The following is a 16,284-nucleotide window of genomic DNA, read 5'->3' as shown; positions in this document are numbered from 1 at the left end:
GCCGAATTCCCCACCATCAACATCTTGGAACTCCCTGCCCAGCAGCATTTTGGGTCTACCTGCAACCCGTGGACCACAGTGGTTCAAGAATTCGACTCACCGCCACTTTCTCAAGGGCACTTACATATGGGCTTTCCAGCAATGCCGACATCTCTGAATGGATAGTGGAAAAAAAAGGTGTGGGATCTGGGCTTGGATACAAGCTAGACTAATAGTTGAAAGCATATTGGCAATTAGCGTGCTTTTTGAAAAGAGGTTGTACTTGCCGGAATTATACTGCCTCACCCGCCCGAGGCTTGTAAGATCCCGCCCAAGGCCAACAGAGAATGCCGTTCTGCGAGCCTCACCCGCCCCGATTCCGGTCTGGCGTGCCAGTAAAATTCCGGCAACTGTCTCAATAAAGTTCCGAAAGGGTATAAATCCACACAACAAAATTAACTGATATTCCACAAAAATGACTTTGGTTGAGATTCATTAATTCACATTTTTGTCCTGAAGTACAAAAGTGGCTGGAAAAAAGCAAAATATAGTTTGAAAATTATCTTATCAACTTCAAATTAAGAGAATAATTTGTGTTTTTTTTAGTAGCTGTTAATAACCATTGGATTATTTTTGAAGTACAGTCACAGTTATCACGTAGGCGGCATGGTGGCACAATGGTTGGCATTGCTGTCTCACATTGCCAGGGGCCCAGGTTTCATTCCTGCCATGGACTATGTGGAGTTTGCACATTCTCCACGTGCCTATGGGTGTTTCCTCTGGGTGCTCCGGCTTCCTCTCACAGTCCAAAGATGTGAAGGTTAGGTGGATTAGCCATGGTAAAAATGGCCACTTAGTGTCCCAAGATGTGTGGATTACGTTGATCGATAAATGTGTGGGGTTACGGGGATAGGGCAGGAGAGAGGGCCTGAGTAAGATACTCGATCAGACAGTCAGTGCAGACTCAATGGGTCGAATGGCCTCCTTTTGAACTCCAAGGACTCTACGATAGATAAACCTGACAGCCAACCTGTGTATAGAAAGGTCCTGCAAACAACAGATGGATGAATGGCCAGATAATATAAGCTTTACTGTTTTAAATGTGTTATGTAAGTGCAATTTGTTACTATTGATTATTGTTTAAGAGTTTTGAGATTAAGTTGAAAATCTCTGTCGGAGAGATATCTGACTTGGAGGTTTGCACGGACATTGTCAGAGGCAAAACTGTGGAGGATTCCATCAAATGTGTGTTTCCCGCAAGTCAAGAATATAGCTTGCGGACTGGCTAATGGATCTCTTGTTTGCAAACAATGTGGTCTGTATCCTCCTGCCAGACATCTCAACAAAGCCTTTGTCATCTCTCTGTTTTCCTCTTCTAAACCTTGGAATAATTCCAAGGATGTGCTTGCACCAGCTGGGGAGATGAAAGGATATTTATATTAATTGATTTTTAATCATACATGAACGGCAGGTTTTTAACACGAGGGTCGTCTAGATGACAAGAGGGTTGAGAATTAATGTGTCTGCTTCACTCACAGCACACAATTATGGGCAAATTACATTATTCATGGGTATGGCAATTTATTACATATCATCGATCAGCAGGCTGTGAAACATGATAAAACAGTACTCATGTGATATTATTTCTTATTCAACAGTGTTGAAAACCTGTATATCTCTTATCAAATCAGAAGTGTCAGAACAGGTGGGGGCTGCAGCTTTGGGCGTTTGGGGGAATAATTAATGGAGCACGCAGGCTGAAGGCTGGCTTGGCTCAGATCTTCCGATCAGCAATGAGACTGTGAAACTCACCACTGATCAATGCACCCATTCCATTTGGGTCTGATAAACCTTCTCTGAACTTCTTCCAATGTATTCACATCCTTACTTGAATAAGGTGATCAATATTGTACACAGTGCTCCAAATGTGGGGGGAAATTCTCCCAGCCCGCTGAGCTGCTTTTATAGTGCAGTGGACCAGGAGATTCTATGTTTTGCGGGCTTCATGCTGGGCACCACGGCCCCCACACGTCTTCAGCAGCCGGATTTCTGTCACCATCAGCTCCCTGCCAGAAATCGGCGCGGAGCTGCAGAATGGCTGCAAATGACAATTTAAATGTACTTTACACCTCATTAGTGGGCCCGGGGCTGAAGTATTCGGGCGTGCTAGCGGCTGCCCCCACTGGCCAGAAGTGGTTCACTCCAGCAGGGTTCACTATAGTTCTCCACTTGCGGGGAGCTGGCAACCGGACACTGCTGGAGTGAAGGGGGACGTTTGAGGACCCCCCCCCAGAGGGTCAGGTGCCAGCGGGGTGCCCCCTGGGCATTGTCATCTTGGCAGTGTCAGCCTGGGCCCCCAGGCAAGGCACAAGGGGGTGGGTTCTAATGGGGGATGGGGCCTAATGGGGGGCAGAGCCTCTTGGGGGTGGAGGGGAGGGGGAATCATTGGGATGGGTGTCCCGCTGCCTCTCTGCAGAGAGATCAGTGACAGAGGGAGGGAGGCCAGCGATTAGGGCTGGGCATCAACTCTGACCTAATTTTAACCTGACTGGCTGATGCGCGACAATTAAGCACGTGGAACCAAGGCTTCGATATTGAAGGCTTTTATTGTGTAACAATGGAACTACTAACACGAATACACCAGTTCAGACTGAAGGAGTAGTGGATTCGTGACTGGGGGAATAGGAGCGACAGGAGTTGCTACGTCCCCTGCGGGCGCCAGGTCTCTAATGGAGACAGTGTCCTCTCGCCCGTCAGGATATGCCACATAGGCATACTGAGGGTTGGCGTGGAGGAGTTGGACCGGTTCGACCAAGGGGTCGGACCTGCGAGCCCTCACATGTCGCCGCAGAAGGACGGGTCCTGGGTACGTCAACCAGGCTGGCAATGAGGTTCCCGAGGATGACTTCCGAGGGAATGAGAACATCCTCTCGTGGGGAGTAGCATTGGTTGCCGTACACAGGAGGGAGTGGATAGAATGGAGCGCATTTGGAAGGACCTCCTGCCAACGGGAGACTGGAAGGCCCCTGGATTTCAGTGCCAGTAGGACAGCCTTCCAGACTGTAGCATTCTCCCTTTCCACCTGTCCGTTACCCCTAGGGTTGTAGCTCGTGGTTCTACTAGAGGCAATCCCGAATGAGAGCAGGAATTGCCTCAAGTCGTTGCTCATGAACGACGAGCCCCTGTCGCTATGAATGTAGCAGGGGTACCCGAACAGGGTAAAAAGCTCACTGAATGCCTTGATGACGGTGGCAGTCGACGTGTCCGCACAGGGGACAACAAACGGAAACCGGGAATACTCGTCTATTATGTTGAGGAAATAGACATTCCGGTCCGTTGAGGGAAGGGGGCCCTTAAAATCCACACTCAGCCTCTCAAAAGGGCGAGTGGCCTTGACCAATTGTGCCCGGTCTGGTCGATAAAAGTGTGGTTTGCATTCTGCGCAAATCCGACAGCTTCTCGTCACTGACCTGACATCCTCCACCGAGTAGGGCAGGTTGCGGGCTTTGACGAAGTGGTAGAGTCTGGTGACTCCAGGATGACACAGATCATTGTGGAGAGCCTTCAAGCGGTCCTCCTGCATGATGGCGCATGTTCCGCGCGAGAGGGCATCCGAGGGCTCATTGAGCTTCCCTGGACGATACATAATATCGTAATTATAGGTGGAGAGCTCAATTCTCCACCGCAAGATCTTGCCCCTCTGCGTGTTGCTGAACATAAACGCCACGGATCGTTGATCCGTGATCAGGGTGAACTGCTTCCCTGCCAGGTAATGGCGCCAGTGTCTGACTGCCTCCACAATGGCCTGAGCCTTCTTCTCCACCGCTGAGTGCCGAATTTCGGGGCCTTGAAGGGTGCGGGAGAAGAACGCGACGGGCCTGCCTGCCTGGTTTAGTGTGGCGGCTAGGGCGAAATCAGATGCATCACTCTCCACCTGGAAAGGGATGGATTCATCCACCGCGTGCATCGTGGCTTTCGAGATGTCGCTTTTCAAAGCCTTGAAGGCCAATTGGGCCTCCGGCGTAAGTGGGAAGGTCGTGGACTTAATGAGCGGACGAGCTTTGTCCGCGTAGTTGGGGACCCACTGTGCATAATACGAAAAGAACCCGAGGCATCTCCTCAGTGCTTTCGTGCTAGCGGGCAAGGGAAGTTCAGTGAGTGGGCGCATACGGTCTGGATCAGGGCCAATGACCCCGTTTTCCACCACGTATCTGAGGATGGCTAACTTACGCGTACGGAATACGCACTTCTCCCTGTTATAGGTCAGATTCAGGCGAGATGCAGTGCGCAGAAAGTGTTGGAGATTCGTGTCGTGGTCCTGCTGGTCATGGCCGCAGATGGTGACGTTATCCAGGTACGGGAAGGTAGCCCGCAACCCGTTCTGGTCCACCATTCGGTCCATAGCACGCTGGAAGACCGAGACCCCATTGGTGACACCAAATGGAACCCTGAGGAATTGGTATAGACGACCATCCGCCTCAAAAGCCGTATATTGTCGGTCCTCTGGGCGGATGGGGAGTTGATGGTAGGCGGACTTAAGGTCTATGGTAGAAAACACTCGGTACTGCGCAATCTGATTGACCATATCAGAAATGCGCAGGAGAGGATACGCATCCAGCTGCGTATAACGATTAATGGTCTGACTATAGTCGATGACCATCCGAGGTTTGTTCCCGCTTTTGACTACCACGACCTGCGCTCTCCACGGACTAGCACTGGCCTGTATAATCCCTTCCTTGAGGAGCCGCCGAACCTCAGATCTAATAAAGATCCGGTCCTCAGCGCTGTAACGCCTACTTTTAGTAGCGATGGGCTTGCAGCCAGGAACCAGATTTTTAAAAAGGGATGGTGTAGTGATTTTCAGGGTGGATAGATTGCATGCGGGGCGCTTTGGGCAATTTGGAGGCTGCGGCTGATTCCCTACTGCCAGTGAAGGGAGTGGCCCACCGTACTGTAGGATCACACTCTTCATGTGGGCCATAAAGTTTAGTCCGAGGAGAATTGGCGCGCAAAGGTGAGGTAACACAAGGAGCCTGTATTGCTTGTAAATTGTGCCCTGTACCTCAAGAGTTACCATACATCGTCCTTGGATCGGTACAGACCGGGACCGTGATGCCATGGAAATTGTCTGCTTGGCAGGGAGAACCCGGAGTCCACACCTTTTAGCAGTTTCAGGGTGTATGAAACTTTCGGTGCTCCCACTGTCAAACAGACAATTCACAGTTCGACCACTAACCTTTATATCCATCATGGAATTTTCAAGTCTGTAGTGCCTGGTCTGGTCCAGGGAGATCGACGCCACCGTTGGCCCCTGGGCGCCACTGCATGCTGCCGATGTGGATGCTGAGGACCCCTGCTGGTCGCTCCTAGTCGTCGTGGACCATGATGGCCGCCCCCATGGATCGCACGTGGGCGAGGGCGCCAAGCGCAGCGACTCCTGGTGGTCTTCCTCCTCCTCCGTCAGCCACGATGGCGCCGTCCTGGGATCGCACGTGGTCGGACCTCGTGGGTACTGCGATGCCGAAGGAGATTGTCTCCGTTCTGGAGGGTTACAAGCTGCACTGCCGTTTTTAGACTTAGACCAAGCTGCACTGCCGTTTTTAGGCTTGGACCTGCAGACTTTGCCTTAGTGGCCTTTTTTACCGCACTGGCTGCAGATTGCCGTTCTTGCCGGACACTGTTGCCGTGGATGCTTGGCCCCACCACAAAAATAGCATTGCTGGCCACCTGGAGCTGCCGCCGTCGTCGGATCGATCTGGGAGCGCGGGTTAGTGGGGCGAGGAGGGAGCTGAGCTTGCTCCAGCCACGTTGACTGCACGTGGTCCTCGGGGTACAGCGCCAAGCTCTTCGACGCCGCTTCCAGCATCACGGCCATCTCCATTGCTTGGGTCAAGTTGAGTTTCCCCTTTTCCAGCAATTTAAGCCTGATGTACGAGGACCCTACCCCTGCTACGAACGCGTCTCGGGCGAGGTCGTACATATATTGTTCGGCTGTTACGTCTTTACAATCGCAACCCCTGGCAAGCTGCAGGAGCTCATTGGCGTAGTCCTCCATGGTTTCGCCCGACTGCCGACGTCGTGTAGCGAGGAGGTAACGAGCATGTATCTCGTTGGGTGGCTTCGTGTATCTTTTTTTTAGGAGCTCGACGGCACCCGGGTAAGTGGGAGCTGCACGAATGGCGAGATAAATCGTGTCGCTTACCCTTGCGTGGAGGACCTGGAGTTTATCACTGTCTGTAGTGATAGCTACCGAGGCTGCCAGGTAGTCCTCGAAACACTTCCCCCAATGGTCGAATGTGTTAGCGGCACCGACCGCACGTGGGTCCAGTGTCAGACGATCTGGTTTTAAGATCTGTTCCATACTCTCTTTTTTTTTGTACAGCTGTGAGTTTTCTGTTACACAATAAAATTGATGCGCGACAATTAAGCACGTGGAACCAAGGCTTCGATATTGAAGGCTTTTATTGTGTAACAATGGAACTACTAACACGAATACACCAGTTCAGACTGAAGGGGTCCTGCCGGAGCAGGGGGTCTTATACCTCGCCACCGGAGGCGGGACCCCACTGGAATGTGCCATGATAACTCTTATAACAGGTAAACACCCTAACCCAACAACATTGTACAACCCCCACAGTAACAACACCCTAGCCCAACAGTAACATAATAACAACCCCCAGTGGTGAACCAACGATGGTTCACCACACTGGCAAAGTTCCTGATGCTATATGAGGGTGCTGAGGCAGCACCCTCATATAGCATCCAAGATAGGAGCCATGGAAACTTTGGTAGTTTGGAGCATCGGTGGCAGCTGCAGTTAGGTCCTTGCACAGGTGACGGCGGGTGTAATATGTTTGGAACCAGAAGAGGACTCTAATCACTTGTTCCCTCACACAAATAAATGCAGACTCTGCGGGAGCCATTTTGGCTGGACCTCCAACTGACAGTGGACAAAGCAGTGCTCACTCTACCAGTGGTCTCCTGAAATTATACTTGGGGCCTTATGTATGTCGTAGAACCCAATGTGCATTTTAACTGAGTTCTGAAGAAGATTTATATTTGACTTGAAAATTTAACTCTGTTTCTCTTGTGATAAATGCTGCCAGACCTGCAATGTATTCCTAGTACTTAGTGTTTTTATTTTGCATTTTTACTGACTTATCACCTGATTTAGGACTGTTTCCACAGCCCGTTGGCACAGTCAGGGGGAGAATTCCCAAGACCACACCAAAGATTATAATTGGGGTGGGACCTGCGGGGTGGTCTTTCTTCACGATTTTTGGATTGCTCTTCTCTCATTCCTGAATAGCTGGAGACCTGAAAATTCAGTCCTTGATGTTGGTTCATTCTTTCCAAATGTGGTGCACTTTGATAGTTGCAGTATCAGTGATCCTGCTCTCTTCACTCGTCAATAATCTCTTTGTTCCTTACCTGCCACTTTAAAGCTCAGAGTATACTTGAAGTCACTGATTTATTTTAAGTCATCTGCATCAAGTTGGAGTTCAGAAATTGTGTTGATTTTGCAGACAGAAAAATGAATTTTGACCTTCATGAATTGCTTTGTATGATAACTCCATGAGTCGGCTCTAAACAAACACTGCTTTTAATGCACAAAATTAAATAAAACAAAAGCCACAAGCCTGTGATGAATATAACTGGTCCTAACCGAAACAAAAGGAATAATGGACCCACTCATGGTCCTGCTTTATACAGGGCTCGGTGCACAAGTTTCACCTGGTTGGTTAATTACCAATTACCCATCCCGCCCATCATGGCATTCGTAGTGGGCGGGACATGGACCATGCAAAAGTCCATTGATATCAGACAGGGTTTTCTGGCCTTGGGGACAAGAGCAGCCAGAAAATCCTGCCCTCTGTAATCTTTTAAAAAACACTTGCTAATCTATTAATATAAATTATGCAACGAGTCCTACAGGGAGATCAATCAGTGATTCGCCATGCAAGTCATGGGGGTTACCACACTTTACTAATATACAGATCCAATTTGTATTAAAATGTCTTCACTGTACAACTTTCTTGTTTGCCTTAGACTCATACAGATATTGGGTCAACGCCTTAAGATGTCTGAATACCTTGTGTTCTGAAATGTGCTGATGCCACACAATATCTAATTCTCCAATAGTCTAAACCAGGGACGTAACAATATGACCTCCTTGTGATCTGATTGCATGTTGTGGCTTTTGCACTTGACATGCACACTTACCCAATGTTTTTGAAGATTGTCTTGATAATTCCCTTTGTGAAATATAGCAGCCAGATATAAATCATTAAGCTGCTTAATGTAACAAAATAAATAAGTGAACAAAGTAAGATATTCAAAGTAGATTATAATTATTCAGCTCAATTTAGTTTCTCACCTCAAAAATAGGAACACCGAAACTAAATTTGTGAATGAAGTTATATTTGCCCTAGATAATTTCTAGCTGCAAATTCTGACCCCCTGCGTTTTAGCTTCCAGCTCCAGATAAAGAAAAATGCTATTCCGTTCTTTGTTTAAAACCTGTCTGGCCCCAAACTTCTTTTCCATCAATTCCAGTCCAAGAAAACAGAGGGATCGGGATAATAAAGCATGCGTTTCCTCCGCGTGCTCCGGTTTCCTCCCACAGTTCAAAGATGTGCGGGTTAGGTTGATTAGCCATGCTAAATTGGCCCTAGTGTCAGGGGATTAACAGGGAATAGGACCTGGGTGGGATTGTGGTTGGTGCAGACTTGATGGGCCGAATGGCCTCTTTCTGCACTGTCGGGATTCTATAAACTGCAACATTAAATCAATGGGAAGGAAAATATTTTCTATTTCAGAGCCTGAACCCCAATACGCGTTTCATGCTCCAGCAATCAATTAAACATTAGTCACATAGTGCACGCAGAACTGGAATGTCATGGCTTCAATAATTAGCACTATTTGATCGTCTGAGGTAAGATGTTTAATATTTCACTGATTTTGGCTAATAGGCCTGGGAAATTACAGTAGAGCCTTATTTGAAATATACTGTGGGATATAACACTCCGAAGACTATCTTGTTTAGAATTGTGAAATCCCTACAGTGCAGAAGGAGGTCTTTCAGCCCATCGAGCCTGTGCCGACAACAATCCCACCCAGGCCCTATCCCCATAACCCCAAATATTTGCCTCGCTAATCCCCCTAAGGGGCAATTTGGCATGATTAATTACCTAATCTGCACATCTTTGGACTGTGGGAGGAAACCAGAGCAGCCGGAGGAAATCCACCCAGACACAGTGAGAACATGCCAACACCACACAGACTGTCACCTGAGGCCGGAATTGAACCTGGGTCCCTGGTACTGTGAGACAGCTGTGCTAACCACTGTGCCACCGCGCCGTTAACACAAATCTTCAATTCTCATGGCTTGTGACCCTTTTATTTAAGAAAAACTTGGTGAACTTACTGTGCTTTGTTTTGAAGTAGATCAATCCCAAAATTCTTTCAGAAGTCGGGATCGGTGCTTGGTCCTCTGCTCTTTGTGATTTTTATTAATGACTTAGAGGCGGGGGCTGAAGGGTGGATCAGTAAATTTGCTGATGACACCAAGATTGGTGGAGTAGTGGATGAGGTGGAGGGCTGTTGTAGGCTGCAAAGAGACATAGATAGGATGCAAAGCTGGGCTGAAAAATGGCAAATGGAGTTTAACCCTGATAAATGTGAGGTGATTCATTTTGGTAGGACTAATTTAAATGTGGATTACAGGGTCAAAGGTAGGGTTCTGAAGACTGTGGAGGAACAGAGAGATCTTGGGGTCCATATCCACAGATCTCTAAAGGTTGCCACTCAAGTGGATAGAGCTGTGAAGAAGGCCTATAGTGTGTTAGCTTTTATTAACAGGGGGTTGGAGTTTAAGAGCCGTGGGGTTATGCTGCAACTGTACAGGACCTTGGTGAGACCACATTTGGAATATTGTGTGCAGTTCTGGTCACCTCACTATAAGAAGGATGTGGAAGCGCTGGAAAGAGTGCAGAGGAGATTTACCAGGATGCTGCCTGGTTTGGAGGGTAGGTCTTATGAGGAAAGGTTGAGGGAGCTAGGGCTGTACTCTCTGGAGCAGAGGAGGCTAAGGGGAGACTTAATAGAGGTTTATAAAATAATGAAGGGGATAGATAGAGTGAACATTCAAAGACTATTTCCTCGGATGGATGGAGCTATTACAAGGGGGCATAACTATAGGGTTCGTGGTGGGAGATACAGGAAGGATATCAGAGGTAGGTTCTTTACGCAGAGAGTGGTTGGGGTGTGGAATGGACTGCCTGCAGTGATAGTGGAGTCAGACATTTTAGGAACATTTAAGCGGTTATTGGATAGGCACATGGAGCACACCAGGATGATAGGGAGTGGGATAGCTTGATCTTGGTTTCAGATAAAGCTCGGCACAACATCGTGGGCCGAAGGGCCTGTTCTGTGCTGTACTGTTCTATGTTCTAAGTCCCATTATGTGATAGGTTTCAAATGTCTCTCAATGTGATAAAGAATCTTGAATACTGTCCTTAATGATGTCCTACTTTCCAGGTATATTGTTAGGATTTCTGGTGCGTGAATATGCTGTTTTGACAGCCCTAGACAAATACTACTTTGGGTTTCCTGGAGACATCCTGATGAGAATGCTGAAGATGATCATTTTACCTTTAATCATCTCCAGTATAATTACAGGTAAATAATCTTATTAAGTTGCATCACTGAATGAGTGTATTGAAATCAGAGAGATTGACTCTTGGAATCTTTGATTTTTATTTCAATGTGTGTTAATTGGAATGAAGGTAACAATATTTATGACAAATGACTTACTGATGCAAATTTTCAACTTGTCCTCTTTCCTCTTCCCACACTTAAAACCACCATTACAAAGAGCTTTCCGTTACATAAACTGATCAAGTTTCGTTTCTATTGAATTCAGTGGCAGTTGTTATATATAGGCAACCAATCTACAATGCCAGAATCACAACTGGCAGTGATTCAAGGACAAATAGGGATGGGCAATAAATGCTGGTCTAGCCAGCGACACCAACATCTCATGAATGAATAAATTGAAAATAGCTGAAAATCTACTGTGTTGATCTGAAATAAGTCTAGGGGGGAAGTTTCCCATCCTGCCCACCATGGGAATTGTAGCGGGCGGGACATGGACCATGCAAGGGACCGTTGACCTCGGACAGGATTTTCCAGCCTTGGGGCGAATGCGGCTGGAAAATCTCGCCCTCTGTAATATTTTAAAAAAACATTTGTTAATCCATTAATGTGAAACAGCACACAAAGGAACTTTATACGAATAGCATGGTGCATTTGTTGTATCTCAGGACACAATTTTACCCAACTATTGTTATGTAGATTATCTTTCATTAAAATTGCAAGGAATTGAGCAATATAAATTCTCAATAATAAGTATAAAATTCTTACTAATATTTCACTGTGAATGCCTGACATGAGAACCCCTTATAAATAAATTACAATTTTGGCAGATTATTCCCTTAATTGGAACTGATTGCATACAATGACAATCAAAATAAGCAACATGCATTTATACAGCACCTTGTCCCTTTCTGAAATGTTCCAAGGGCCATTCTTGATCGTAAGAAGTCTAACAACACCACCTGGAGTCCACCTGACGAAGGAGCAGCGCTCCGAAAGCTAGTGGCATTTGCTACCAAATAAGCCTGTTGGACTTTAACCTGCTGTTGTTAGACTTCTTACTGTGTTTACCCCAGTCCAACGCCGGCATCTCCACATCATTCTTGATAGAACAGAGGGAGTTAGTTCTTGGATGATTTAACGGATGTGTTTCAAATTATCAAGTGATAGAACCTAGTAGTTGAAACAGATCCAATTTGTTTCGAATGGATGAGGGGTCTAGAATAAAATATAAGATTAAATTCAAACAATTTAGGATGGGGAGCGGGAAAATACTTTTTACACAGAAGTTTGTGAGGTTGTGGATTGCATGGCCAGAGTTAATGACTGAAACACGGCCTGTTTATTTATAGATAGTGTAGGTGACATAAGGAAAGAAAAATTACATGAGCAAAAGATGGGTGTTTGGGATGAGGACTATTGTTCATGTCGAAAAACCAGACAGTACAGACTGCTTGAGCCAAGCAGCCAGCTTCCATGTTGTAATTGCAATTGTAATTCAGTGTAAGGGATTTCACATAAAATGAAACACAGTGACTGTGACCAGAGCAAATATTTGTATGCAGCAAGACCTGACAATCAGCATTAGTAGCTGCCCTGTGTTTGATGGTATTAACAGAATCATAGAATCACACAGTGCAGAAGAGGCCCTTTGGCCCACCGAGTCTGCACTGACACACGAGAAACACCTGACCTTCCACCTAATCCCATTTACCAGCACTTGGCCCATAGCCTTGAATGTTTTGATGTGCCAAGTGCTCATCCAGGTGTTTTTTAAAGGTTGTGAGGCAACCCGTCTCCACCACCCTCCCAGGCAGTGCATTCCAAACCATCACCACCCTCAGGGCAGAAAGGAATTTCCTCACATTCCCCCTAAACCTCCCGCCCTCACCTTGAACCTCTGTCCCCTTGTGACTGACCCTTCAACTAAGGGGAACAGCTGCTCCTTATCCACTCTGTCCATGTCTCTCATAATCGTGCACGCCTCGATCATGTCACCTCTCTGTCTTCTCTGCTCCAATGAAAACAACCCAAGCCTATCCCACCTCTCTTCATAACTTAAATGTTCCATTCCAGGCAGCATCCTGGTGAATCTTCTCTGCACCCCATCCAGTGCAATCACATCCTTACTATATTGACCAGAATGCCAGGAAAGCTCTGTTTTTCTTTGGACCACTGAATCAGACAGTTTGCATCTCAATTTATTTATTTATTCAATCATGGGACATAGGCATCACTGGCTGGCCAGCATTTCTTGACCATCCCTGGTTGCCCTTGAGAAGGTGGTGGTGAGTTGCCTTCTTGAAATGCTGTAGTCCGCATGCTGTTATCTAATTTGAACCAGCCTCTGTACTGCACTGATTTGTCATCTTACACTGTATTGGTATTTAATATTTGGAGAAGAGCTTGAACTTACAAATCAGTGGTGCAGGTGTCACAGTGAAACCAAGTGCCTCAATGGTGTTGATGACATATGAATCAATTATCTTTCTATTTTTGCAATTATTTTAAAATCCTCTCCAGTCTTCATTATACTCAAACTCTGTGGTTAATCTAAGATAACACTTCACTGCAGTATTGGGGTGTTCTGTACTGTTAGAGGTGCTAAATTTTGGGTTAATCATTAAACTGAGGACCTGTCTACCCTCTCAGGTGCATCTAAAAGATCCCATAACACCCTTCAAGGAATTGCATGGGCATGGACAAAAATAGCATCCTGAAAATATTATCTCTCAACCACCACCAAATGATTAGGTTAATCAACTCATTCCTGCGACCTTGTGGGACTTAGTGGGACCTGGGCGGCATGATGGCACAGTGATTAGCACTGCTGTCTCACAGCTCCAAGAATTTGGGTTCGATTTCTGGCTTGGATCACTGTCTGTGCAGAGTCTGCACTTTCTCACTGTGACTGTGTGGGCTTCCTCTGGGTGCTCCGGTTTCCTCCCACAGTCTGAAAGACTGCATTGGCCATGCTAAATTCTCCCTCAGTGTACCGAACAGGTGCCAGAGTGTGGCAACTAGGGGATTTTCACAGTAACTTCCTTGCAGTGATAATGTAAGCCTACCTGTGACACTAATAGATAAACTTAAAAACTATTTGTTTTCCTGCAGTATAATCATGATAATCTTGACTCTGAAGCATTTTGCAATGTCCTGAGGTCATGAAAAACATTATATGTATACAAGTTATTCCTTTCATATATAAAAAGAACTAGTAAATTATTATTTTGAGAGGTTTAACCAATGAAAGAGTGGTGTAGTATATTGGAGCACTAAAAGATGGTCAGCAACAGATATGCTTTTACATATTTTAAGTAGTTAACAGATAGCTCATTTAAGATATCTTTGCACTAGATTTAAGTCTGGCACTGTGCTAATGAAGTTCCTGAACTTTCCTCCACAGGAGTCGCCACGCTGGATTCAAGTGTCTCTAAGAAAATTGGAACACGGGCAATAATATATTACTTTTCAACCACCATAACTGCTGTAATCCTAGGTAGTAAATTATGCTAAATAGTATTATGTATAACGAGAAAATCTTCTATTGTTTTACTTCCAAGGTCTAGTATTCTGGTCATATTGTGCAGTAACATTGTAAATGTGCTTTTAAAGAATCTTGAAGTAGATAACAATTTCCCCTTTGATTTAATCTTGTTGCTCAGTAATTACTCGAGTGCAAAGTAACTCAGCATGTTAAATAACTGCTTTTGCAGTAAAGCACAGACACAAGCATGACTTGGAGTTCATTACTGGCATTAAATCATGAGATTTGCATTTAATACACAATTAAATGATAAGTGCACCTCATTCTATCAACATTCATTTCCTCCACAAGGTTTAAATGTGTTTCATTAAAGCAGGCCTCATATATAATATATATTTTGTTTGTACAAGGAATTGTGTTGGTGATGACCATCAAACCTGGTGTCTCCCAACGTGCCGAAGACATTGGCAGGCGTGGAAGTTTGCCAGAGGTCACCACTATAGATGCCATGTTTGATCTCATTCGGTGAGTAAATCACCTAGAGCGTTCTTTTTTTATTTACTCATTCGTGGGATGTGGGCATCGCTGGCTAGGCCAGCAGTTATTGCCCATTCCTCATTGCCCCTGAGAAGCGTAGGTAAGCAACTTTATGAACTGGCTCATTGCTCCTGGGATATGATACTCACTTGGGAATTTTCATGTCTCATCGATGCAATGATTGGTCCTGCTTCACTTCTGCAGACGTTATCTACAAGCAACACCCACGTTTTGCATGGGCACAGCTTAATCACACTTCACTCCATCACAGCACATGTAAAAGTGTCACATTATAACTCACAAATATCACTTTTTAAACAGCTTGGTTTGCCTGTGTCTTTTTAAAGTTATACTCGTTGGTAGCCAGAAATTGCATGTGGGCATCATCTTTTATTGATTAGGCATTTGTTTTGTGCTGAAAATGCTGGAACATCAGCAGGTGATTGAATAAATATGATGTAAAAATTATGGAACAGACGTAAGGGGCGGGATTTTCCGGCCACGCTTGCCCCAAAACCAGAAAATCCCATCCATGGTCAACTGACTTTTTCATGGTCCATCCCCCTGCCCGCTACGATTCCTGTGACAGGCAGGATGGGAAAATTCCAGCCAAGATTGGTAACCATCAATCCAAGCTCAAATATCTGAGTGCCAGGGACAGTTCCTGATTGGGGAGCGGTTGTTGCGTGAGGGGTTGTTCCATGGGGGGATGTTCAGAGAGTCCAGTTGGGGGGGGGGGGGTTCTATTTTTGATTTTCTTTGTGTGGGATGACCTTCATAAAAGGCGCCCCGATCTTTTAAATCCAAGTTGCTGGCGGGTCAGGCTCAATCAGAGCCTACCACACCACCATGTTGTCGCAGGATCTGTCCCTTGGAGTTTTTTCTCTCCATGTTGCTCGCAATATGGCAGAGGAAGTTGTTGCTGGGACCGGTGGGTTCCGTGTCGTATTTCCTGCTTGCCACGACACTCTGCGATAAAAAAAGAGAAAATTGCGGCCTTGGTCTGCAACCTGATTCTGGTGGACTAAAGTTGTGTAAATCAATTCATGATTCTAGAATTCAGAACATGCAAAGAAAAGCTTACTTTTTATGAACTGAAAAAAAATCACAAAATCTTTAGCAAAGGAAAATTGGTCATTTTTGTGGCCATAAACCTCAGGTTGAGAAGATAGAAAAGCATAGATTAGAAAAGGCCATTTCTCCAACCGAGATACCTCCTTCCACAGACCATGTGCAATTCACCTTTTGATGGACTTTTGCCATATATAAAATTTTTAAAAAAGTTTATTTATTAGTGTCACAAGTAGACTTACATTAATACCGCAATGAAGTTACTGTGAAAATCCCCCACTCACCACACTCCGGCGCTTGTTCGGGTACACTGAGGGAGAATTTAGCATGACCAATCCACCTAACTAGCGTGTCTTTCAGACTGCAGGAGGAAACCAGAGCACCCGGAGGAAACCCAAGCAGACACGGGGAGAATGTGCAGACTCCACACGGATAGTGACCCAAGCCAGGAAATTGAACCCAGATCCCTGGCGCTGTGAGGCAGTAGTGCTAACCACTGTGCCAGCATGCCACCGTTACCCTTTTGAGAAAAAGTTCTGCAGTAATATACTTTA

The 16,284-nt window shown here is 45.8% G+C and overlaps 1 protein-coding gene across 1 annotated transcript in view; it reads left to right on the top strand.

The window, feature by feature from the left end:
* Positions 1-16,284, top strand: part of slc1a1 (solute carrier family 1 member 1) — a 90,767-nt gene that overhangs the window by 28,405 nt on the left and 46,078 nt on the right. The window contains exons 2-4 of the mRNA XM_078213859.1: positions 10,492-10,659; positions 14,042-14,134; positions 14,533-14,647. Of these exons, the coding sequence (XP_078069985.1) occupies positions 10,492-10,659; positions 14,042-14,134; positions 14,533-14,647 (376 nt within the window). The remainder of the gene's footprint in view (positions 1-10,491; positions 10,660-14,041; positions 14,135-14,532; positions 14,648-16,284) is intronic.

This window comes from Mustelus asterias, chromosome 6, assembly GCF_964213995.1.
Source record: "Mustelus asterias chromosome 6, sMusAst1.hap1.1, whole genome shotgun sequence".
NCBI lineage: Eukaryota > Metazoa > Chordata > Chondrichthyes > Carcharhiniformes > Triakidae > Mustelus > Mustelus asterias.
The sequence above is the reverse complement of the archived record's forward strand: the minus strand, read 5'-3'. Positions and strand labels throughout refer to the sequence as shown.